This window comes from Phoenix dactylifera, chromosome 9 (assembly GCF_051530095.1).
Source record: "Phoenix dactylifera cultivar Ajwa chromosome 9, Ajwa_hap1_PhDact_Kaust_v1.1, whole genome shotgun sequence".
NCBI classification, from domain to species: Eukaryota; Viridiplantae; Streptophyta; class Magnoliopsida; order Arecales; family Arecaceae; genus Phoenix; species Phoenix dactylifera.
In genome coordinates this window covers 19,096,004-19,119,441 of record NC_143198.1, presented here as the reverse complement: position 1 = coordinate 19,119,441, position 23,438 = coordinate 19,096,004, and the positions used below count along the sequence as shown (strand labels likewise).

Genomic DNA, 23,438 nt, shown 5'->3' with positions numbered 1-23,438 from the left:
TCTAAGATATATCAAAAATTGCATGAATCCATATTTTGGTATTTGTGCCCCAATGCTCTTATTATCATTAAAGAACTTTGAAGTCATTAAGAATTAATGATCCAACATGATGATATGTTTTTCAAGTATATAAGTTTTGATCTTATACTCTGAAAATTAATTAAATTGCTCTCATGTTGATAAAATACTTAATATATTGGGCAAAAGATCTTAAATGAACAAGCTTTCATACTTATTATTGAAGAGAGGTTAGATTTCCATTCGTGCTTTCTTTGAATATCATTCGTGGTACTTCTTGAATTAACTTAAGAAAGATTCCATCTACACTTGAGTTGAAAACTATCCTTGGAATCACATTCGATGTGTTCTGCTCTGAAATTATCTTAATTGACTCTGATCTATGCTCATTAATCTTATTCTAATATTATTGCCTTGAGTTATATGATTCACATCCTTGCAATAATTTGACATGCAAATCAGAGTACAATCAGAAAAAGAAATATTTGAGTATTCTTATCTTTGTGCTTAATGTTTCACTATCTTTTTGATGTTGTCAAAAAGGGGGAGAAATATCTAAGTATATGCTCATAATGCTTTATGTGTTGATTATGTTAAGTTGATTAAATCTAAAGCATTATCATGAAGTATATGTTAAAGATATATATTTTCTACTTTAAACAACTTAGCTATGCACTACTTCTAGAACACAATATATTTTATATTGCATATACTCCAAGTTTTGTCATCATCAAAAAGGGGGAGACTGATGACCCAAAGATTGATTTTGATGATCACAAAAACCTTGAAGTATAAATACTAATGTTTGTGTTGCAAGGAGAAAAATATTCATTTTGCAAGGAACATAGCAAGCTGGAAGAACACAAGAAGGCCTCCAAAGCTCTCAAGAAAAGTTGGAAGAAAGTTACACTTCATTGGCCCAAGTTTCAAGTTCAAAGGACTCAAGTTGGAAGAGCAAATTCAAAGGAAAATCCAAAAGAATAGTCCTCGAGTCGACTCCTGGATAGTACGAGTCGACTCCAGGGAGTAACAAGGCAGAAACACAGAGAAGCTATTTTGGACCCTGAGAGCCGAGTCGACTCCTGAGGAACTCGAGTCGACTCCAATGGTTGGCAGGTCGACTCCTAAGGAAGCAAGAGTCGACTCCCAGAGAAATACAAGGCAAAAAGTCAGAGAGCCAATTTCAGACACTGAGTGCCGAGTCGACTCCCGCAAAGCCCGAGTCGACTCCGAGACAGCGCTACACCAAAAGACAGAAGACAGTGTTTTTGTCTCTGAGACTCGAGTCGACTCCAAGACAGTTCGAGTCGACTCCAAGGCAGCGCTACTCCAAAAAGACAGAAGACTGTTTTTCGGATACTGAGAGCCGAGTCGACTCCGGAACAGTTCGAGTCGACTCCAAGACTGAACGAGCCAAAAGACAGAAGATCGGGAGTTCGGCCTCTGAGCGCCGAGTCGACTCCCAGAATTCATGAGTCGACTCGAGTGAGCCAAGTTGAAGAATACATCTATGGATTCCTTGGGATGAGCCGACTCCAAAAGTGCAAGGTCAACTCCAGATTTTGGCGAGTCGACTTCGGGTTAAGTCGAGTCGACTCCCAGTCGAGAAGATCACTTTAATTCAAATCTGGAACAGTTGCCGAGCCGACTCCAGAAAAGCATGAGTCGACTCCTGCTACAGCCGAGTCGACTCCAGATCGCGCGAGTCGACTCCGATCCCAACGGAAACTTTGTCAGGAGTTGCAGACTGTGCACAACGGCTCTATTTTTCTCTCTAACGGCTAGATTTCTGGTTCCACGACATGTAAAGCTATAAAATCAAGAGGAGAGCTAGGGGAGATGGCATGGAAGTGGGAGAGAACATTTAGGAAAGAGATTTAGAAGAGATTACAAGAAAAATCTCCCTAAAGCACAAAAGGGCCATTCAAAGCAAAATAGAGAGAAGAAGAGCATCCAAGTGAATCCCAAAGCTTCCTCTTCAACTGTGTGCTGCCTCGGTGATCCTCTACTTCGTGCAAAATCAGAAGAGGGTCAAGTGAAGAAGAAGCCGAGTTCCTCCATCTACGAATTAGTTTGAGGGCTTCTTCTCTTTACCTTACTTATTTATATTTGCTATATCTGCTTAAGTGAGAAGCTTGTATTTGTCTTTAAACCTTTGTTTTAATATCTTATAACTTGATTCAATCAAGGGATTGAATCAAGGGGTTAAGGTTTGTTGGTGAGCCAAAGAAAAAACCAACGGTGTTAGGTTGTGGTTGGTGAGCCTTTGGGAAAACCAACTGGGTTGATTGTGAACCCGGAAAACAATCATTGTAAGGTTGTGGTTGGTGAGCCTGTGGGGAAAACCAACTGGGTTTGATTGTGAACCCGGAAAAACAATCGGTTGGTTCTAGTCGGTGAGCCTGTGAAAACCGACCGAGTTCGTTGTTATCTCGCAAAACAACAAGTTGGGTTGTGAGCTTGTAAAACAACCGGCTGTAATCTGTAGGATTATAGTGAAATTCCCAAGAGGTCTTGGGGAGTGGATGTAGGTGCTGGGGTGCACCGAACCACTATATGTTTGTTGTGTTTGTAATGATTCTTGTCATTGTCTAACTTACTCACTTACTTACTTAGATAAATTGCTTGCTTAACTTTTATCCGCGCATCCTTTAGTTGCAAGCATATTCAATCTAGTCACATTCTATACATCAAACTGTTGCTAAGTTTAAATTTCACTGTGCATCTATATAACTTAGCATAATTAATTGAAAAGTTTTAGAAGTAGTCTAAAAGTTTAAAAAGACCCAATTCACCCCCCCCCCCCCCCCTCTTGGGTTGTATCTACTGGGCAACACAACATGATTCTCGAAACTTAGTGGCTCGAGGAGCAAGGCTTCTACAACTCTCTTACATTGAGAGTCCTTTGTATTTCAAACTCTCTGCCCAGTTGGCAACAACTCACCTATGATCGCTAACTATTTTCTAACAAACATGATACTAGAGCAAATCCCGACAATCGAGAAATGCAGACGTGATTTATGGGCAAGATACGTAGTTTGTTACCTTATCAACTAGTGTATAGCCTCGAAGTACTCGGTGAAAGGCTCCGGCCCTTGCCTATATATTGCGTTCTGTAGAACCCTCCAAGTAAGTTCTCTTTTGCGCTACCTCTCTGCCCTTCTCAGCCTCCTCTTGTTCGCTAAGAGTCGTATCTAACTTAGGCATCGAACAGTCCTCAGCTGGACATGCTTCGGTGGGTGGACAATTTATATTTTTTGCTATTTCAGGTTGGAGCCAGCGTCGGAGCACCATTCAAAGCTATTCTTCTGCCATCCAATGTCAACTTGGAGATGCTTGACGTTGGTATCATTACCGTTCCTCTAAAAGAGCACAGCAGCCATTGGATCATTGTCGTGGAGGTGTGAAGCGGCTCCATCCTATCTTTCCAATTCGGATGGCAAAAAAGCTGAGATCTCTTGTGACCCTGTTAACTCGATGCCTAGGTTGGGCTAGTTTCCAATGGCAATAGATCATATGGAAATTACAAAATTCGATTGAATCTGGATTTGATTTGGATGTTTGTTTCAAACTCTTGCTAGAATCAAATTTGAATTCGGATTTATTTATTTTTTTTCAAATTGAATCCAAATATTCGATATAAAATCCATGTGGAAACCTAGCCTATACTATAAAAGATTTTTGAACCAAAGACATCTCAATTAAAAAACAAGCACCCAACTACCAAACTGCAATGTTGCTACCAATTTATCTAGGTAGTGTTTTCACTTATAGAAAGCATTCAAGTCATTGCATAACCATTTCATGTACATTGCGATATCTTATAATTTAATCTTTACTCTTTATGAAATATATCTTTTTTTTTGATAAAAATGAAAAATTAATTTTAGATATTTTTGATACTTTATGGCTAGAAATATTTACATCTATCTGTTATATGTCTTACTTGGTCTCTAAAAAACAGATAATTCATTATTATTTTTTATTTAGTCTATAATTAAAGTGTAATGATACTATTTGAAACAAAAATTATTAATTTTTTATATTATATTTTCATATCAAATAAGTTAAATTTTAATATTTTAATATAAATCCCGTCGAACCGGTAACTTAAGACTCTTGAGCAGGTCAATCTCCATGTGGGTTTAATAATCATGCCTCAAACTTTTAGTCATCTTACGTCCCTTGCAATTTACATAGTGAATTATATTACCATCCTTTATGATTATATAACTAATATCTATATCTACGATCTATGTAATTGTTATATCCATATTTGTATTTGTTAATATACATACATATATACATACTAGTATCTGGTCCATATCGATCTACCTACGGCCCCAATTGCAGGGCTCTGTCAAGTTTTATCGTGCTATAACGTAGTTCTAACCATTTTTGTGTGACATTCAATGTCACACCCATTTAGAAAAAGTCCAGCAGAGTACTCAACATCATCAGCAGACTCACACAGCATGTAGTGTAAGAAATCACAATTCCCTAACATGGTAATAAGATTTAGGTAAACAACTAAAGCAGCAGAAAAATAGAAAAATTAGAGTATGATAGAAAAGGAACAGCAGGACAAAGATGCTACAACAGGTTACCCTCCTTTTTTGTTTCCAATAAGTTATGAAAGCATGATTCTACAATTTTCAGACCCCCACCCTCACCGAGCAAGAGCGTAACATAATTTTTTTTTGTTAACAAACAAGGTCAGCATGCTTAGCTCGCCCCCTCCAGTCAACACCCGATACATCTTTATTTTCTAGACTCGTGATTCTTTACAAGACCTTTAGTGCATTGGACAATGATATCATGATCGGAAGTTCAATGGCCTCTGATCTTCCTATATGTATATCACTGTTATATACATCCTCCAGTTTAGGGAAGGCAGTTGACTGGCAGCTTTTGCATCCACACAAGAAACAGAGAAGGGAATGGAAGAAAAAAAAATGGAGACCTCATGCTGTGCTGTTCTCTAGCTTTGTATTTTTAAAGCATACACCAATACCTGAAAACAATAGAAGAAAGATCATTTTATAATAAAGCAGAACCACAGAAGCAGAAACTTGTTAACAATTTGATTAATTGCAGTGGCTCACCAGATCCCCTCGTTTGGCAGGGTAAGAAACATGAAGCTTAGCAAGAGATCCTTGTGCTTCCACTATTTGCAGGCCCTCTAATGGATCAGACTCGGTCTTATTCACTGTGGTGCAGGAGTTGATTGCCTGACTTCCAACTTTAGGCTTTCTTACATATATCTCAACTTCTTCAGCTTGTACAGATGTTTGCAGAGCAATGAACTGCATATATGCATATCTGCAATTATTCTCTAGTAGTAATACCTTCAAATATTAAGCAAATTAAGTGATTTAAACCAAAGAGTTGCTAGCAAGCAAGGAATCACTTGGCAAAGGTGTCTAATGCACAAGGTTGGACTGCAGCAAAGATATGGATGTTCCAATTTGGGCATACTTTGTTCATCCAGAGGGAGCAAGGTCAGGTGCACATCAAACTGAAATACAAAATCACAAAGCAGTGATCATGTTTACCAAAGTCTGGTATGTCATAAAGGAGCAAAAGCCAAAGGATTTTCCTTGCTCTTATTATACCTCAGCATCAGTTTCATCTAAATTACGGATGTGGTCCGCAAACTTGGCCATGCGCCCAAACCTGACAAGTCTACCATTTGAACCACTAGTATTACCATGTCTGGTTTGACTTCGTGTACCATTCTTACCCCATGCAAGCATCTCTCCTGCTCTCAAAGGTGATGTGCGTAGGTTTTCTCTGTTGACTTCTAGGTCATCATTTTCCTCACCATCAACATTGCATGCAGTTCTCGCTGGTGAAGACCGTGGCATTCCCCATCTTCTGCATCTCTTCTGTCTTACATCAGGAGAACGATCTTCAGCAGAAGAAGAATCTTTGCCACCATCATTACCATTTGCTTCCTCTTCATCGTCATCATCAGAGCAGGCAAGTGCACTATCCCGACCACCAATTCTACCTCGGACACGCAGATATTGTCCATGAGCTCGAAAATTCCCCCTTAATTTTCTTGCAAAAATGTCAGTTGTGGCTTTTGCAGCCCTTTTCCTACCAAGCGCTTCTGATTGTCGCCGAAATGTTTCAGCTATGGATGCTTGAATCTAGAAAAAAAAGGAGATTAAGTATAGATGATATACTGAATGAAAAGATGATATACTAAAAAAGGACACACATTTACACTTAAAGGCTCTTTATATTAGATAAGTAAGTCAACTAGACAACACTACCTTCTTATTGCGAGCTTTCTCTTCTTCACTAAAATCCAGTTCCTGCAGACAGAGAATGAAGCTATAAATCAAACAGTGCCTGAGAAACAAACAAATAGAAAATATAACCAATATAAACAAAAATAAATTATGGTAACTTCCTTACCTCTTCCTCGTACTTGTCAATATCTGGATATAAAGCTGCAATCAGGGTATCATAGTTTGGATCATCCCTCAAAGAACGCCGACTAGCACAATGCGTGCGGCATGCTGGACACTCATTATTCCTGAAGCGATGGTAGCTGAATTGTTAAGGTCACATGTCCAAATAACCATGGATTTAAGAGATCGATTGGTTAGCATTTGTTTTTTCTCATAATGCAGGATACATAAAAATACTGTAATCCTGTACAGTCAAAGAGTTAAAGATAGTATTATTTTATGCCATACCCAAGTCGCATCGATTTGTCAATACATTCCCTGCAAAAGCGATGCAAGCACTCCATAACCGTTCTTGTTTTCCTAATTATTCCTGGTGCATAGAAGGGTTCAGTAAGAAAAAGGGACTTTTCTTCGGTATAACTAGCTGTAGCATATGACTGCTTCAAGGGATATGTGGAATGGATCTGTTTTCCTTCTTACCCAGAATGCCGCCAGCAGAATCACATAAAAGTACTTACGAAATCAGAAATAGAATTCTGAAATTATGCAAAACAGGATCACAGGAATCAACAACATTCACTAATTTTAACATAGAAAATGGAATTCAAGTGCAGGTTTTTGCCAATCACCTTCTTTGAAGTTTAGCTGCTTATCGCTGGGTTTTGGGTTTGAGCTCAATGAATGTACTTGCAACTTTGAGAATATCATGATAGCAAGCAATTCACAAAAATATAAGCAGTGCCTAACATGCATGATGCGCCATACTTCTACAAGTTCATGAAGTCATGCCCCTACACGTATTGAAGAAGAATTCATATGCACAAAAGGTATGTTAAAAAATATTGGGTTGGTGCTCAAAACCTCTGAAAGTATTATGCATACTTTAACGACTGGAACTTAAGATGGGGAACAGCATGCATTTGTAAGATGGTAAAATGACGATCTACCTGCTTCTGAATCTAACTTCAAGTAGATGATAAGTTTCAAGTCAATTCAATGTGCTAAATATCTCGAACAAGGAGTTCCTTAAATGCACCTACGAAGGTTTGTTGAACCAGCACCATGCCCCGTACCAATCAGTTATCGGTTCAGTATGGTACCAAATGATGATCTACCTGATTCTGAATCTAACTTCAAGTAGATGATGAGTTCCAAGTCTATTCAATATGTTAAATATCTCAAACAAGGAGTTCCTTAAATGCACACGCGAAGGTACGCTGAAGTGATACCATGCCCCGTACCAGTCAGTCATCGATTTAATATGGTACCGATGGTGTGGCATACTGGTTATCGGCACGCCATTTTTTATTTTTTTTCAACCTTTTTAGCATTTAATGAAAAGTAATCAAATCTTTTTTGTTTTATGAATGATTTAAGTCTAATTTGATGTTTCTTGATGCCTTTTGATATTCTTATAAAGGTTAAAATCCTAATTTGATGTTGTTATTAGGGTTAACACCTTAATAAGCAACGTACAACATCCAACATCAATTAATGAAATTCAAAACATATAATTATATAATCAATTAGATGTATTTAAAGTATAACCTACATACCAACATCTAAAATCTCGTCGAGTGACAAATTTTCTCGCAGACGTTGGGGTCGCCACATGCAGGGTGCTCAACCCAATTCTCCAACCATATAGCCCCACGCTCCTGTAAGCTCATACGGCCATCATAAGGTATGTAATCTAGATAGTCCCAGTACGTGTTGTAGGTAACGTTGTCGCTCAAGAAGGAGTCATCTACTTGATATTACAGCTCTTTTGGAGCAACCATCCGAATATGTTGATAGCAAATTTTGACCCATTAAGGTATTTTAGGCTATGTAGGATAGTAGTTACTGGAGAATGATGTGTTTGAAGCACCATATCCATATGGAAAGTAGCCGACATCATATCCATAGAATCCCATATAGGATTCCGATCCTGACATGTTGATGGATCCTACCCCACATGTTGTCATCTACAGTAACTCTGTATCCACCATGACCTCGAGGATCTTGTCTCTTATACGCAATTGTATCCTAGTGGTCTCTCGTTCGTACACCATGGTCCTTATCCTATATAGCATGAGTGAACTAGGATGCTCTGGTGAATCAAATCCCATCCTGGAGCTATGAGCCATATGCGATGGTCTGACCTCTCTGGCCACTAGATGCATCATCACTGCTACTCCCATGTGATCGTGAGTGAGATAGCTCCCTCATATCTAAATCTAACTCCACTCTCTCCAATGGGACTTTGCCTTTGCCTTTGCCTTTATTCTCAGCTGTTTTCTTTTCTATTCTGCCTGCTCTGACTAGCTCCATTGCGATGATCGACCATACCCTCCTGACTGGCTAGATCGAGATAGCGTGACGGCCTCATCCAAGCATCTCTCGATCAAATCACTACAGGATGTCTACGACATAGAATCATTTGATGATCTGATCCCCACAGACTCCTCTACCTGATCCACTCGATGTGAGTGTGGGATGTTTTGTTTTGCCCATTGCTCCACATCCATCCTAGCCTCGCCGGCTACAATACTAGCTAGTCGTGGAGGTAAACCTGGCTCGTTGAGGCTCCTGTTGCTGGCCCTCAAGCTAACCAATCATTAGATCCTCATCATCCTGTACCAAATCATTATGGAGTGGATCATTATACTTCAGCTCCACTTCCTCCTCGATATACTTAAGCCACAACCTTAGATTGTAGTGCACGTCAACAAGATCGTTGAGGCATTCCTCTATGAGAAGATTCCTCTATTTGTAAAAGATCAAGATGAAGGTGGACCACTTGCGCTCGCAGCTATTGGAGGACACCATTTGCGAGAGAATTCAGATAGCAAGCTGTCTAAGATGTCGAGCTAACCCTCGAAATGAGACCAGCACTCAGCTGTAAAAACATTGAACAAAATTGCATATAAGATGGTGGTAACAATAAAATATCAACCAACCACCTAATAGCTATTGTTCATATGTAATATTTCTGGATTCATTATGATACCGCCCTTGGTGAGCATAGCTTCCCATTCACCAAAGTTGTGCAAGCCCTTCCTAAATAGTTTTGTTTGTGCAAAGAGATATGGCCCACGATCTTATAATATGTTGAATAAATTTAAAATTATGGAAGATATACCCCATCTAAATTAACTAACATCCTCGAGATACCACACTGTGACATTTAGATCAGGCATGATCTTTTATATCACACTACGTAAAGCGGACAGAAGTTCATTGTCCTTTGCAATATCAGGGGATGTTGTACTAAAACTTTAGGTTCAAGCTGGTTCAGTCCGTACCAAACCGGTTCGGTCTCTGACTGGTCCGATACAGCCGTGAAAAATGATTTCGGCCCAAAAGGGGCCGAACCGAGCGGTATGAGCCCGGTATTGGTGCAAACTAGACTGGTTCGTACTGATACGCATGTGGTTCTCTGCACTGGGCAGCGCACCCGCGTGGCCGCGAGCTGGCGCGGTTCCCTGTGCTGCATAGCGCGCCCGCATGGGTCGAGTTGGGAACCGCGCGCGCTGCGCTCGAAATCGCACCCGAGCGCAGTTTCCTGCATTAGGAACCGCATGTAGTTCCGCAAAGGCGGGCTATTGACAATGGGCCCGCGCGGGGCATTTAATACCACTGTGGCATTTAAAGTCCGCACGCGCGTCCACACGTGCTTCCGCGGAGAAGAGGTGGCTGGTTTGGTACCGATTTAAACCAGTCTGATAGGCGACCGATATACCTACCGGTACCGATACGGCGAACCTTGGGTTCAAGTACTAAGCTGCCAATACAATTTGCAATTGTTTTAGTATGACATGACCAACTAGAAGACTACACAATGAATAACTATTTTAATGCATATTCTTACCTGCTAGACACAACTCCCTACTCATCTGGTAGTCCCACATATGCTCAATGATGTCTAAATACTCATAGGCATTCACTAGATCTACCTGTCCGATCTGCTCCTTAGCAACCATAATTATATGATAAAGCCCATCAACAGCTAACAGTCCACGGCCTGAAGCACAGGATATGTAGGCTTGATAGCCTTCACAACCCTCTCGTCCAGCATTTAGAATTGTTGGCTCGTCACCATGCTCTCCACATGGCTTCCCTCAGTGTCGACCCTCACATATCTACTCTCCTTCCACTCAGCACTAGCAAACATCTGATGCAATCTGCCTTCCTCTCAATAAGACTATCAAGTGCAATATAATTCATCACAAACCATATAATACCCAACCTCAATATTTCTCCTACAGTAAACTTCCTCGTTAAAGCTAGGACCCATGTGTGATTATAGACGAATCTAATGATAGACTAGGCTATCTCCACAACCTGTCTGACCCTACAAATCTTCTCGATATCCATCATTGTGAGGTTGATGTAGTGTGCACCAATGGTGTCTAGGAAATATGTGGCCACCTCTATCAACAACTCGCTAGCAACCTTATACTGTCCATTATTAGTGGCCATCTACACAACATTCTGCTCTTCCACGTGATCTATCACGTTCTCCATCAGTTTCAGAATGTACGTGTCGTGCACCTTATCTAAAGCATCAATTAACTTGTGGAAGAAGATTTTCATATCACAATAAGTCAGAAAGTTGATGATGCTTCGCATGTTGGAATTTTTCCAATCACACATCGCTGTCAATCCATAGGTACCCCACTTGCTCTAATATGAAGCTATTTAATTCTCAAGCTCCTTATTGTTGTCGTCAAGAAGCTCATCATAAATATCCTTCGGCCCTATAGGATCCACACTCTATGCTGCTCTATGTATCGAGGCGATGGTAGACTGGTAGTATATGTTGCCTGTCGTGCTAAAATGGAACCAGAATGCAACAGCTCTCCATATATCTTTCTTATCCTTCACTAGCATGATATCAATTCTCTACTACACATTGCTACTAGAAAAAGCATGTAGATCAAGATCGTAGATAGTGGCCCCGGTGGTATCTCCGAAGGACTATTGCACCTGCTGCTAAATGCTCCTAGCATAGATACTATGCCTCTCCTACCTCTGTTGACGGCCTCCCTAACTAAGGCCCTCCCAAACTCTAGCTTTACCCACCAGCCCCAAAATCAAAGCCCAACTGGTATTGTGAGGACCCAAACTAAGCCCTATGCTTGGCCGCCACCTCTTGCTGCCACTAATCATCCAAACTTGCATGGAAGGTAGCCTCAATCTACACCTCATCATCTAGGAGCCCTCATCTGACACCCTAAAATGGTAGGAAGATGGCCCTACTGCTCGATGTTCCACTTATGTTCTCTTCCGGACAATCCTCTTCTTTGCTTCTTTGAAATCAGTGAAGTGCTTCTTCATCAGCTATCGGACCACCGAAGAATATTTCTGGCACATCAAGGTAACCCCAGCAAAATGCTACTTTAGCCTAGTTAACTTGCCTCCTCTAAACTCAATGCCGCACTACTTGCATCTCCAGTGGTGCCAACTTGAGAGCATAACACCATGATCCCAGCGATGTCACGCTCTAGCTCCTTTCTCCTAAATGAATCCATTCCCGCAAGTGAACTGAACACGTCAAATATTTTTACTTTACCAGATATTTAGGTAATTAACTACGTGTAGTACTAAGTTCTTATAATTTTTTCACTTAACTAATTTTAATTTTTTTAAATTAATTCAATATATAAATAAAAAATATCTATGTTATTTTATTTTAATTCAGAAAAATGCAAAACCACAACATGGATGCTTCATTGATTATTATCTCAACTTACCATTATTTTGGAAAATAGTGAAATTTCAATATACTATAAAAAAAATATGTTTTCTGCTGCAAAAAAATAATTCTCATTTATACCTATAAATAGTACTAGTTTTTCATAATATTTCCAACCCAACCCCACAAAACAGTTCAACTTTTGCAGAATTCAATCTTAAACATTTTATACAACTTGAAAAAACTGTTTCTCTGTGCCCTTTGAAATAATGACCTTTCTTTTCTCTTCACCTCGGATACCAGAGTCCTGATTACAGTACTTCCTAGGACAGATATAAACCACTGTGCAAGTTACAAGAGTATCTCTTCTCCAGGAACCAATAACTTTGGTCAAGAACTCTAGCAGAATTCTCTCATCTACCCTAGTTGTTGAAAAATGACACTACTGCTAAAGTTAAGGCATGTCTTTTCTCCAAGTTTAAAACTACCTTGTAATCGGCAAGAAGCATGCTAGCAAATGAGCTGGCACATGGTTTGGACTAAGAATTTTTAAACATGTTTCAGTTTGATTTGCAATAAAAGGTATGCAAAAGAATCATGAATGAAAACTATCCGAAACTCGACTCTGCATATCATGTTGAACAATGAACAAATTTAAGGGGTATTTGCAGCATAGATATTGTATAAGGATTCATTAATGTTGATTACCATACTCATCATGAAAATTATGCATACCTTACAAGTTACAATGTCACTATTTGTATTAGGACATAAAAGTAACAGAAATTTAGATTAAGCAAACAGAAGAACAAATAAAAACAAGAAAAAATAGGAAAAAAATATAAAATTGTTTTATAAGGTGTTTCATTTACAAATGGCCAGCAATTACAGGGTCTAACATCAATTTAGTAATTCAAATGTCTTGTTACATTAGGCTTATACAAACACACACTTTCTGCATGTAAAGATATTTTCTTGATCCTAGTAGTATATGGAAAACATACAGGTATTTTTATGCACACTGAAGTGCCTTCCTTAAGATTCACATTGATACAGAAGGATCTAGACTAGTTTTATACTGTAGAGTTCTAACATCAAATAAAGCCCACTTTCAAGGACTGTAACAGTCATATGCACCCCTTACTTTCATATCTCATGTCTCTCAACAAGGAAAAATAATGATCCCCAGCAGCACTTTAGGTTTAAGCTTACACCAGAGTCTAAATAATAGGGTATATTCCACCCAAAGCACTTCATAGAAAAATCCATTATATGCAACATTACTCAATATGAATACCATAACTGGAGATTTCCTGAACCATATTTGGAGTGAATATGTAGAATTTGATGCACCAAAGAAGTGGGGAAGAAACTGAAGACAACAAAAGGCTACCAGAGCTACTGATGGAGGTAGAGTTTTAGGATACAGGGGGAAAAAGATAGAGTCAAAAGCTTTCTGAATGTTTCAATTAAATCAAATTGAATTCCCTTGCAAATGCTATCAAACTTATAGGAATCTCCAACTAGAAATGGTTGAACCAAAAGCAAACGGGGACACCAAGACAGCATAGAGCTTGATATTACACTTCAAAGAGCTAGAGGGATTAAAACAGAAAAATCTATTAAAGATTTGTATGCATACCTGAAGAAATAGTATATGTGCTCTTACATTCAGATTTGGTTTTAGTTCAGTCACTTTACTTTGAGTTCTATGTTTCACACGATATGCTGTTTTATTGAGTCTTACAGGTTTTTGTCAAGTTCCGCAATTTCTCATCTAATGTCAAAGGCCATTTTTCTAGTGGAACTGTGCATCCTCCCTCAGGTTGGATTGTCGTCTACAGGTGGGTATACATCCTTTCAAGTTTACAAGCATCATTTGATACTTATATTCGAGCATTTAGATATAAGAAATCGTACAATAATGAATTTACACGAATTCCTGATCTATTTTGATTTTCCTTTTTCTCTTATGGTGGAATATGTATCTTTCTCAACTTCTTCTGCCTCTGAATTCTATCCAAAAAAACTAAGTTGTATAGTTACAGTTGCGGCATATCATGGAAGCAATATACAAATTGAGGTGGGTATATATCCTTTCAGGTCTATAAACATCATTTGATACTTATATTGGACCATTTAGATATAAGAAATTGTACAATAATGAATTTACATGAATTCCTGATTTATTTTGATTTTCTTTTTTCTCTTCTGGTGGATTATGTATCTTTCTCAATGCATTTAGATATAAGAAATTGTACAATAATGAGTTTACATGAATTCCTGATTTATTTTGATTTTCCTTTTTCTCTTCTGGTGGATTATGTATCTTTCTCAACTTCTTCTGCCTCTGAATTCTATCCAAAAAGACTAAGTTGTATAGTTAAAGTTGCGGCATATCATAGAAGCAATATACAAATTGATTATATATATAATGTGTGTATCTGCATGTATTTAGAAGACTATTAAAACATACGTGCACAAAACAAAGGTACCTATTATATAACATGCTTGATAATAATTTGTACCCTATGTCCCATCATCTAGATAAATAAAGGGTTTACCTTAAGAAGATCAACAATAGTAATGAGAAACCAATAGCAACTAATCATTGCAATAAATTGTAGCACTGAAAACCAGTATAAGTTTAACAAATAGTCTAGCAAATATTCATACCTAAGCATATAGGGCATTGGACTTCTTTGCGTATGTCCATTAATTTCACAAGGATAAATCTGGGAAGGAAAAGAGTAAAAAATTATTTCCATAAGATGAACAGGCATCAATATAAATCTTGCAATATAGATATTGCAGATGCATGGACGTGCACAGGTGAATGATCAAATTTATGCAGACCAATTAGTTTCACATCATACTAACTAAAGAAATTTACAGCTTGCAACATGAATTCCATACAATTGAGGTAACCAAAATAGATGAAAAATAGTCAGTGCTTCTTTAAGCTTCGGCAGCCTGTTATAGCTCAAGCTTTCACTAGCTGACATGCAACAGTCAGCATAAAACAACAAGCATTTCTCCATAGGTGTCAGCACAAGTACATTAAGTACATGATGTACAGGCACAAATTAGCATTGCATATGAGCTCAAGTTATGGCTTCCATATATTGAGTTTGTTCAGGTCTACATATTCTATAGAACAGTGAAAAGAAAATTTAATTGAGCATAGGTGAGGGTAAGTCACACAAGAAAAAACAATACACGAACACAAAAAGTGAGACAGGTCAACATTCGATCAGTTTTTGATCTAAAAATAATAGAACATGAAAGTCTCATTTTCTTTAACATAAAAATACAATGCCATAAAAGGTAGCTCGACATAAAATAGTATTGGCAATGGATGCATACATAGAATATCAAGGTACAATCAAGGTTTCACCCTACATATGTGTGCTGTCATGTATGAGATTTTACTCAGTGGTCCATTGATGGCAAGAAACTTATCCATTTACATCCGTGTTTGACAACAAGAAAGGGATGAACTGCAATAGTGAAGCCTCATGTCATTTGGAGATTAGTCTGTCTAAAACAACAAGCAAGGTCACAAAAATATTTAAGATCATGAATTACAAATATCAATGGTCAACCATCAAATTTAGTAAGCAAAGTGGAGAATTCAAGAAGTGATAGAACTCGAACAGAGCTCTTTCAACTTAGAGAGGACAAGTGATAAAGTATTAGAGAAGAAGTATGGTGGCCACCAAGTTAAAAAGAGCATGCAGTAGATACACAAGCAGCAACAATAACATGCATGTGGAGTGACAACTTTTAAACAAATAATTACATTGCAGATCTCATTATGGTGAGACTGCTTTATGAATCAACTTGATCCTTATTACTCCCAGTAATTATAAGTAATTAAATTCACAACATGGATTAAAGTGTCGATCAAGAAGTCAGGTGCTGGCCATGTCATGCTGTTCCAATAGGGTGCCAGCACTAGGCACACATGTGTTCTGCAATACTGTGCATATCATAGGGTATCAACCTGCACCAGTCCATAGCTACCAACCATGCCAATTTGGCATCGTTGATACAGCTCAATACTGAAACACAGCAGCAACTACCACATTACCAACCATTGGCCAACATGCCCATTGGCACCAACACTTGAATACTTGGTTCCAATCAACACACTCAATAAGGCACAATCCAAGCTGCATCCATTGGTTAGCACGCTGTGGTGCCAGTGAGTGACAAACTATTAGCGCCAATGGAACCATACCAACCGACAATACCTCAATGCGCATTCAAAATAAGGTTCCTTGGGGTACACAAAAACATGACCAGGGGTGACGATATCTGAACCGAACCACCAACTTACCTGAGTTTGTCAAAATTAAATGAGTTTGGATAAGAGCTTTATGTAATCGAGCAAAGTTTAGGTCACTTGAGACAACCTGATTATAAGTGGGTTGAGAATGGGCTGGGACCCAAGACCCAAACGTCAGCATAGGTTCAACAAGCCCTCAAAACCTAGCCCTATGACCCTGAGATAGTAGTAGTAGTGCAGTGGCTCATGGGCTAGTCAAGGTTTGGTTCGAGTGATAGGAATGCCTTGGAATTCATGATTAAAAGAAAGAACCAAAAATACTAAAAAAAATGTAGAGCCGACAAGGTTTAGAATTTTTCACATGTTCTCCACTTTAAACCCCCCCCCCCAAAAAAAAAAATAAATAAATAAATAAATAAATAAAATAAAATCAGACCCAGCCCATCCCCCACCCCCCCCCCCCCCCCCTCTCTCAAACCAAAAAAATAAACAACAATACATGTTGAAAGAAAATTTTGAAGTAACAAGAAAAACTTGAGTATGAGGGCCTAGAGATATCAGAAGTGAGTACAGTACATGCCAATTTATAGTGCTGAGACACAGAAATTTATCAAATATTGTATATACTGCATTAGTTGGAACTACAGTATATTCATCTAGGCATCAGCACAAATATATGCAAAATGTAGCAAGGCCTGGACAACAATATAGTGAAAACACTAAAAGAAGAATAGTAAGTCAGAATGTGTAAGATGCACAACACATTATCATGTACGAATCTAAGACCTCTAAGTCCGCATCGATATTATGTACTTATATGAGATTTCAAAGTAATAATAGTTTTGAACTCAAAAGACATAAAAGCATTGAGCATCTGGAAGTTCATAAATATCTCTACCTCCCTGCAGAAATGAAAGGTGACATAAGAAGAGCCATGAGAATTGTTAAACAATATGCAAAGAAATTGCTCACAGGGATTGGCACCTCAACTTAGGACAGAGACTTAAGTAATTCTTTAACAATTTACAAACTGCTGTACTAGCCCATCCATTCTAAGCCATTTAAGAGCTTCCATATGGTACCATGAAGCATTAGTACAGAGTGGCTGAAACAATAGTTGATCCAACAGAGGAAAGAGCAATTATATCAAAAGCTTAAAGAACTGGAGCATCTAAGAATTGTTTGCATGATATAAACAAAATATCAGACACCATTTAGTTAAATGGTGAACATTTGATATTCTCATAGTTGTTTTGAAGTAGGGGGAGTCCAGGATGCTAGGTTAGATATGCAGTGAAACTAGGAAGAATGAAGTTGACAGTGAGAACAACAAAATACTTTTTATATGTGGCATAAAGGGCAGGTCAAGTAAGCAAAATCACTAAAGATGGTCAAAGCTTGTGCATGTAACTCAAAGAAGGCTTGAAAGGAGGGGTGATAAAGAAGAGTTTGACAAAATTAGCCAGTATGGATTTATAGATACTTTGACTTCAGGGAACTTGACTTTGAATATGAAATAATGTGTAGGTGGAACATGCAAAACCTACCCCAAATAGCCAGGATGGATAAGCCTAATATTATTATGTTTATATTCATGTTTGTTCTATTCACTTTTTTCCCTCTTATGACATAAATAATCCATGGTACAGAAAATTGACAAAACATCAGAAGTCATAGCTTCAATTGAACAAAGTTTTAGTATTGCTACTTTGCTAGTATGTAATAACAAAAAATAATGTTTAACTTAAAAAAAAAAAAAGGAGTTGAAGTTCTAGGAATAGAATGTGGGAGCGGAACCAAAATTGAAGCATGTTGGAAACACCTCAAACAAAAATCATATTCATCGTCTGCTTATTTGACTATAACTTTGGATCCATGAGTAATCATAATAATCTTTAATAAAAGATGATCATATTCTATGATGCAGCTCTATAATTCAGAAGCTGGAAGGTAGCACTACCCGACCATATGAAACATACAGAACTGCAAGGATTAGAAACTATCAAAGAAAGACCACCTAAGAAATTATTAACGGGGACCTAGTCATACTAACAATCATAACTTTTCAAGGCTTGTGGTATCTGGTAAAGGTCAAATATGCTGTCCATCTTTTCTGCTCCTTTAATTCAACTCGCACATCCTCTGCAAATGGAAGCATCTGTTTTATCCTAAATTAAATCAGCTTATACCTCATAGTGGTTTTCCCTAACTCACAGCGCACCATATCGTTGCCTCTCCACTGTTCCCGACACTGCCTTCAACGATTATCATGATCACCAACGCAAGGAAGTGATCACGAATATATACCATCACGCTCCTCTCGAAAAGAATTTTAAAAACAATACCCCCACTCATATGGAAGGGCGTCAAAGCTCATGCAGATAATTATTACATAAACAAATTACTCGAAAACAGGAACAACAGAAGAAAACAAGACGTCGACCAGCCACAACCCATGACATCGGACCCATTGAAGAAACACACCAACATGAACAAAAATAGCATGCATGTGGCCGAGAGACGGCTATCATCTTCATCCCCAAACCAAACAGAGATAAAAACCCAGCTTACCCCCACCTTCCATCATAGTAAAGAACAATATTCCACCACTTCCCCAGTCCCAATCAGAAATACGATAATAATCAAGTCATAGGTGGAAGGGAGGGAGGAAGGGAGGGAGGGAGGGACCGAGGAAGAGATAGAGAGAGGAGGAGGAGGGCAACGTACTCTTCTTTGTCAGCTGCATCAGCGGAAGATTGGCTGCCACCTTCGCCGTCGGAATCTAGAGAAAAGCAACCAAAGATGGCACGAGAGAAAAGACGTTGAGATCAAGCGGTGGCGGATAGAAAAAAACAGACAGAGAAAGGGAGAGGTTGTCACCTTTACCGCCATCTTCTTCCTGCGGCAGCTCCGGTGGTGGACTGGGCTGCGGCGGCTGCTCGCCGTCGCCTTGCGGCTGCTGTTGCTGCTGCTGGGACGGGCGGGGAGGCGGCAAGGGAGACGAGTCGGTGGGGACGCCAAGGTGGTCGGAGGGCGGAGGGAGGGGGCGCTTCTGGGCGGGCATTTTTTTTCCTCTTGCTCTCTCCTTTTCGAGAGGTTATGAGGTGGGAGAGGGGAGGTTGGAGGAGCTCCGACGCTCCTCCGTTCCTACCGGTAGGGATGGCTTATAGGCGGTGGGCTCACCGCAAGGGAGACGCCCGCGGTTGCGTGAGAGCGAGGGGAGGAGGGCGGTGGGGAGAGCGGAAGGGGAAGGGGTCCGATGGAAAGGAGGGGGGGAAAGGGGAGGCGCTCGCGGTCTGACCGGATTTATCGATCCCAATTAGGCGACAGAGCACATGCAGCGGCGCACCTAGGTCTCTCCGACCCTCTCCTATTATTATTCCTTTTGTGTGTAGGATGCAACGCCGGTTTAGAGATACCTCGGTGCGCGCTGCCGGTATTGGTGGGGTGGACGTGGGGACCGCTTGAAGAAGAGCGACAGGTGGAGGTACGAGCAGCGGCGCGGGGGCACGTTTCTGGGTGGGACATGAAGCGTCTGGGACTGGGAGGCGCGGGTCCAGAACGGCGACGCCGCTTAACCATCGCGTTTTTGGCGACTGGCGTGTGGTTCCAAAGTAAGGTGATGTTAACGATTTTTTTAACATGAGCTGTTAGTGGATGCTTGATCTTGTCATGCGTTATGTACAGGATTAATTGCATGATGCATGATGCATAAGAAACATGGATGCTATATGTTAGAGAATGCAGACATAGGTACGTAGAAGAAAGGCGATAGGACTTTACCTCCTGGCTCCTGCGATAGTTGTCCAAGTAAAAGAGAAATTAATTACTCACGAGTCATGCACTTCTAATATCAAGAGGACTCTTCTAACCTATATCTAACCGAATTTGCCTTTATTAATTGAAAAACACAGACCTTACTTTATAGAGACTAGGTTAGAAATCCTCTTAACATTGGACAACATTTTGGCAAATTTCAAGTAGGTCATTAACTATATTTATAACCTTAGTTTCAATTGGGTAACCACTTATTTGGCATGCAGGCGGCATTAAGTCTCCTAGGGAGATGTGTCAAAGATTATTTCATGATATTAATAATATGGATTATGGAACCAGAATAAATCCACCATGGATTAGTAGGAGCATCAACAAAAAATGATTCATGATATAATAGTGAAATGAGATTACCTTTTCTTTCAAACCATTTCTTAAACTTTGGGCAACCTTTCTTCATATGCTTCTTTTTTTTCATAGAAGAAACATATAAACTTAGTGCCCTTCATGGGTTTTTGTCTTTCTTCTTCTCTTGTGAGTAAGGCTGCAAACAGGTCAAGTTGACTTGTGATCCAACCCGATCCACTTAGACCCAATCCGACTCCTTTTAAAAAATTCGTAGGGCCGGGTCGGATTCTAAAATTAGACTTATTCTATTTTTGGGACTGAGTCTAGATTTTCTGAATTCTAATCCGACCTGACCTGACTTAACCCGATTCATTTGAAATTTGAGCAATTTTGAGTTTTCAACCGTACGACTTGACTTGACCTAGCCCAAACCTGGTAAACTATTTGGGCCAGCAGGCCGCAGGGGTGCAGAATCTATGCAGAACCTACCAAATTCATAGCAAAATTAATCATCAGGCAGCAGCAAGTGAATCTTATGCGAAACTTCATCACAAGTCATAAATTAAAGATAATTCTAGATTAAGAAATCAAGATCTTCTATAAAATTATACTGAAAAAGTCAGCATCTCAAGGAAAACATAGTGATGTTGAACTTTTTAGTGAAGCTAAAGAACTCTATTTACCACAAAGGCATAATCCTTGTCACTCATTTGAAGAATAAATCTAGTGACAGTGTGTTTTGCAGCTAAATGCTTCCACGCTGGGGGCTCTCAATTGATTATAAATATGAATGGTGTGACTGAGAGTCAAGCAAATTAGGTTGTGGTTGCTAGTTTGCAAGATAGACATCAAAACTTGCTCAACAAGTAGCATGTCGGTTTGATATCCTGAGTACGCTAAACATATACCTAGTGTTGTTAAGCTTATTACACCATGGCAAGGTCACATCATATGCTCATATATGCATGTATATCAAGTTTTCCTCCATCAGAGCTCAAAGAAACCAACAAGAAAGAGCATTGAAACATAGATAAATTCTGGCCTAGCATCCAAGTTATGTCATACTTCTACGATGTAATTTTATACATGAACCCGACCTGGACCGTCCTTGACCTCAATTTTTTGAATTGGGAGTGGGTTATACATGGACTGACCTGATCCGAATGACCCGTTGGATCAATAATTGTAGTCGTTGACTTGACCCGAGCTGATCTTCTATTGGGTTGGGTCTGGTCCAACATTAGGACCTAAATAAGAAACAGGGTTGGATTCGGGTTACTCATGACCCAGTAGATCTATTTGCACCCCTGCTTGTGAGGCATTCTTTTCTTTCTTGGTATTTCTCTAAGCATGAGCTGCCAAATGAGATGTTTCCAGCTTTTTGTGCTTCAATCTCTCCTCTTGAACGCACATGGTCAAAAGTTCACCGGGGCAAACCAACTCCAGTAATAGGAATCTATGTTGGCATGGCTCCACCAACATGATTTCTCCTTGCACTCATGTGTTGATCATGGTGGCAACAACCCATCTTGGGTTCATGGACTATGTTGACATTGACCAACATATCAATGGTGATATGTTCGGTCTGCCCCACTAATCCCATATTCATTTGCAGGATGGTCTCTTATTCACCTCAGTCCTTTGATCTAGTGGACTCTCCAAGGTAATATTCAACATTGCCCTTCTCATAGGCTATACATTTTTGAATTTTAAGGGTCCTTAGACTTCATTATTGAAAAGATTGACGGGTCGATTAGTTTGTCCACTATTGGGGCATGATCAATTGGGTTCATCACAAGATATACCCAAGCATGATGTAGCATTCGATACTGATCCAAAATCATGGAGATAGGCCTCTTGACCCACTTTGCCATCAAGGCTAAAGTTGCTTCATTTTGCACCATGACCTCAAAATAGTGGCCACTTGACTAGTGATAGCTTCTAGTAAGTCTCGTTGGCTCTTGTCCATGTAGAACTTAAAATGCGAGACCATATCTTGCCAGAGACCGACTGACAAATGAATAATCCCACGAGAGAAATATAGCTCTTAAAACCAAGATCTCGAGGAGCAGAGCCAGTCTGATTGTCGAGGACTTTAATTCCCTGTAAGATTGGCAAAATTTATCTAGATGACCTAGTTTGGAAACTCTGAAATTTTTTGGCATGATGGGGTGGACTCTCTGGAGTCTTGATGATTGAGCATCGTTCTTTTTCATGGCAGCATTTGATGACTGAGCATCATTCTCTTTTATGGCACCATCCCAATAGCTACCTATACACTCCCACCAAGCATGCCAGAAGAGACGTGTTGGCCATTGTTTCTTTGTTAGGAGAGGGAAGAATAGTGTGCATGTCCCTAGTAGGTTCATGCAAGTGCGCAAGTATGTCAACGGTATCAAAATTGTAAAGAATAGAGAGTAAAGGGTTGATAGCATAGATTCTGATGCCTTGAGCTTCAAAAACTTTCACTATCGGAATACCGCCAGCTTGAAAAAGGAGGAGGTTGGTTGTAGGTAGGGCTACGATTTTATGCTAACTAGGGTAGAGCAAGGTAATAAGTGCAAGAAAATTAAAGATAAATGCAATGATAAACTAAATGTAAAGATAAAGATAAACGATAGATTTTTGATTGACCAAAAAGTTTTTCTTTGGGATTACAATTTGATATTTATAAGTGGCTCCTATTAGCTGCTAGGATAGGTATCATTACTTAACTTTTGAAACTTGTTCTTGCTGGGTGGCACCATGCTGGCTAATATTATCATTTATGGTAGTTATCTTCCATCCTTCTCTCTTATATTATGAATAGTGCTACCAATCCTATATTCTTATTTGTTTGAGCCATGTGGTCAACTATTGTTATGCATGCTAGTTATCTCCCATCTACTACTCCTATATTTTGGAT

General features: G+C 39.3%; 2 protein-coding genes across 3 annotated transcripts in view; one reads left to right on the top strand and one right to left on the bottom strand.

Moving 5' to 3' along the window:
- LOC148702483 (uncharacterized) overlaps positions 1 to 3,425 on the top strand; it is a 52,570-nt gene extending 49,145 nt beyond the window's left edge. Inside the window, exon 3 of the mRNA XM_088704341.2 lies at positions 3,288 to 3,425. Within this exon, the coding sequence (XP_088560467.2) occupies positions 3,288 to 3,425 (138 nt within the window). The remainder of the gene's footprint in view (positions 1 to 3,287) is intronic.
- A 1,184-nt stretch (positions 3,426 to 4,609) lies between these two features.
- LOC103696416 (putative E3 ubiquitin-protein ligase RING1a) lies at positions 4,610 to 19,996 on the bottom strand. Of its 2 annotated transcripts, none has more exons than XM_008778030.6 (10): positions 19,292 to 19,996; positions 19,139 to 19,193; positions 14,797 to 14,855; positions 6,729 to 6,810; positions 6,445 to 6,565; positions 6,300 to 6,341; positions 5,634 to 6,173; positions 5,429 to 5,536; positions 5,124 to 5,324; positions 4,610 to 5,032 (listed from the first exon to the last, which is right to left on the bottom strand). In XM_008778030.6, exons 1-10 carry the CDS (start codon positions 19,473 to 19,475, stop codon positions 5,000 to 5,002), a joined length of 1,425 nt encoding a protein of 474 aa, XP_008776252.4. In that variant the 5' UTR covers positions 19,476 to 19,996; the 3' UTR covers positions 4,610 to 4,999. The 2 variants fall into 2 exon arrangements, with proteins under 2 accessions (XP_008776252.4, XP_088560466.2); XM_088704340.2 differs by having other exon boundaries at positions 6,445 to 6,580; positions 19,292 to 19,789.
- Positions 19,997 to 23,438: the final 3,442 nt, after the last annotated feature.

Excerpts from the sequence above, each read along its gene's own strand:
- LOC103696416 (XM_088704340.2), bottom strand. The coding sequence starts at position 19,475 with ATGCCCGCCCAGAAGCGCCCCCTCCCTCCGCCCTCCGACCACCTTGGC. Across the intron at positions 6,811-14,796 it reads CCAATGCCCTATATGCTTAG|GAATAATTAGGAAAACAAGA; the intron begins GTATGAATATTT and ends TCTATGCACCAG. Across the intron at positions 6,174-6,299 it reads AGAAAGCTCGCAATAAGAAG|ATTCAAGCATCCATAGCTGA; the intron begins GTAGTGTTGTCT and ends TTTTTTTTCTAG.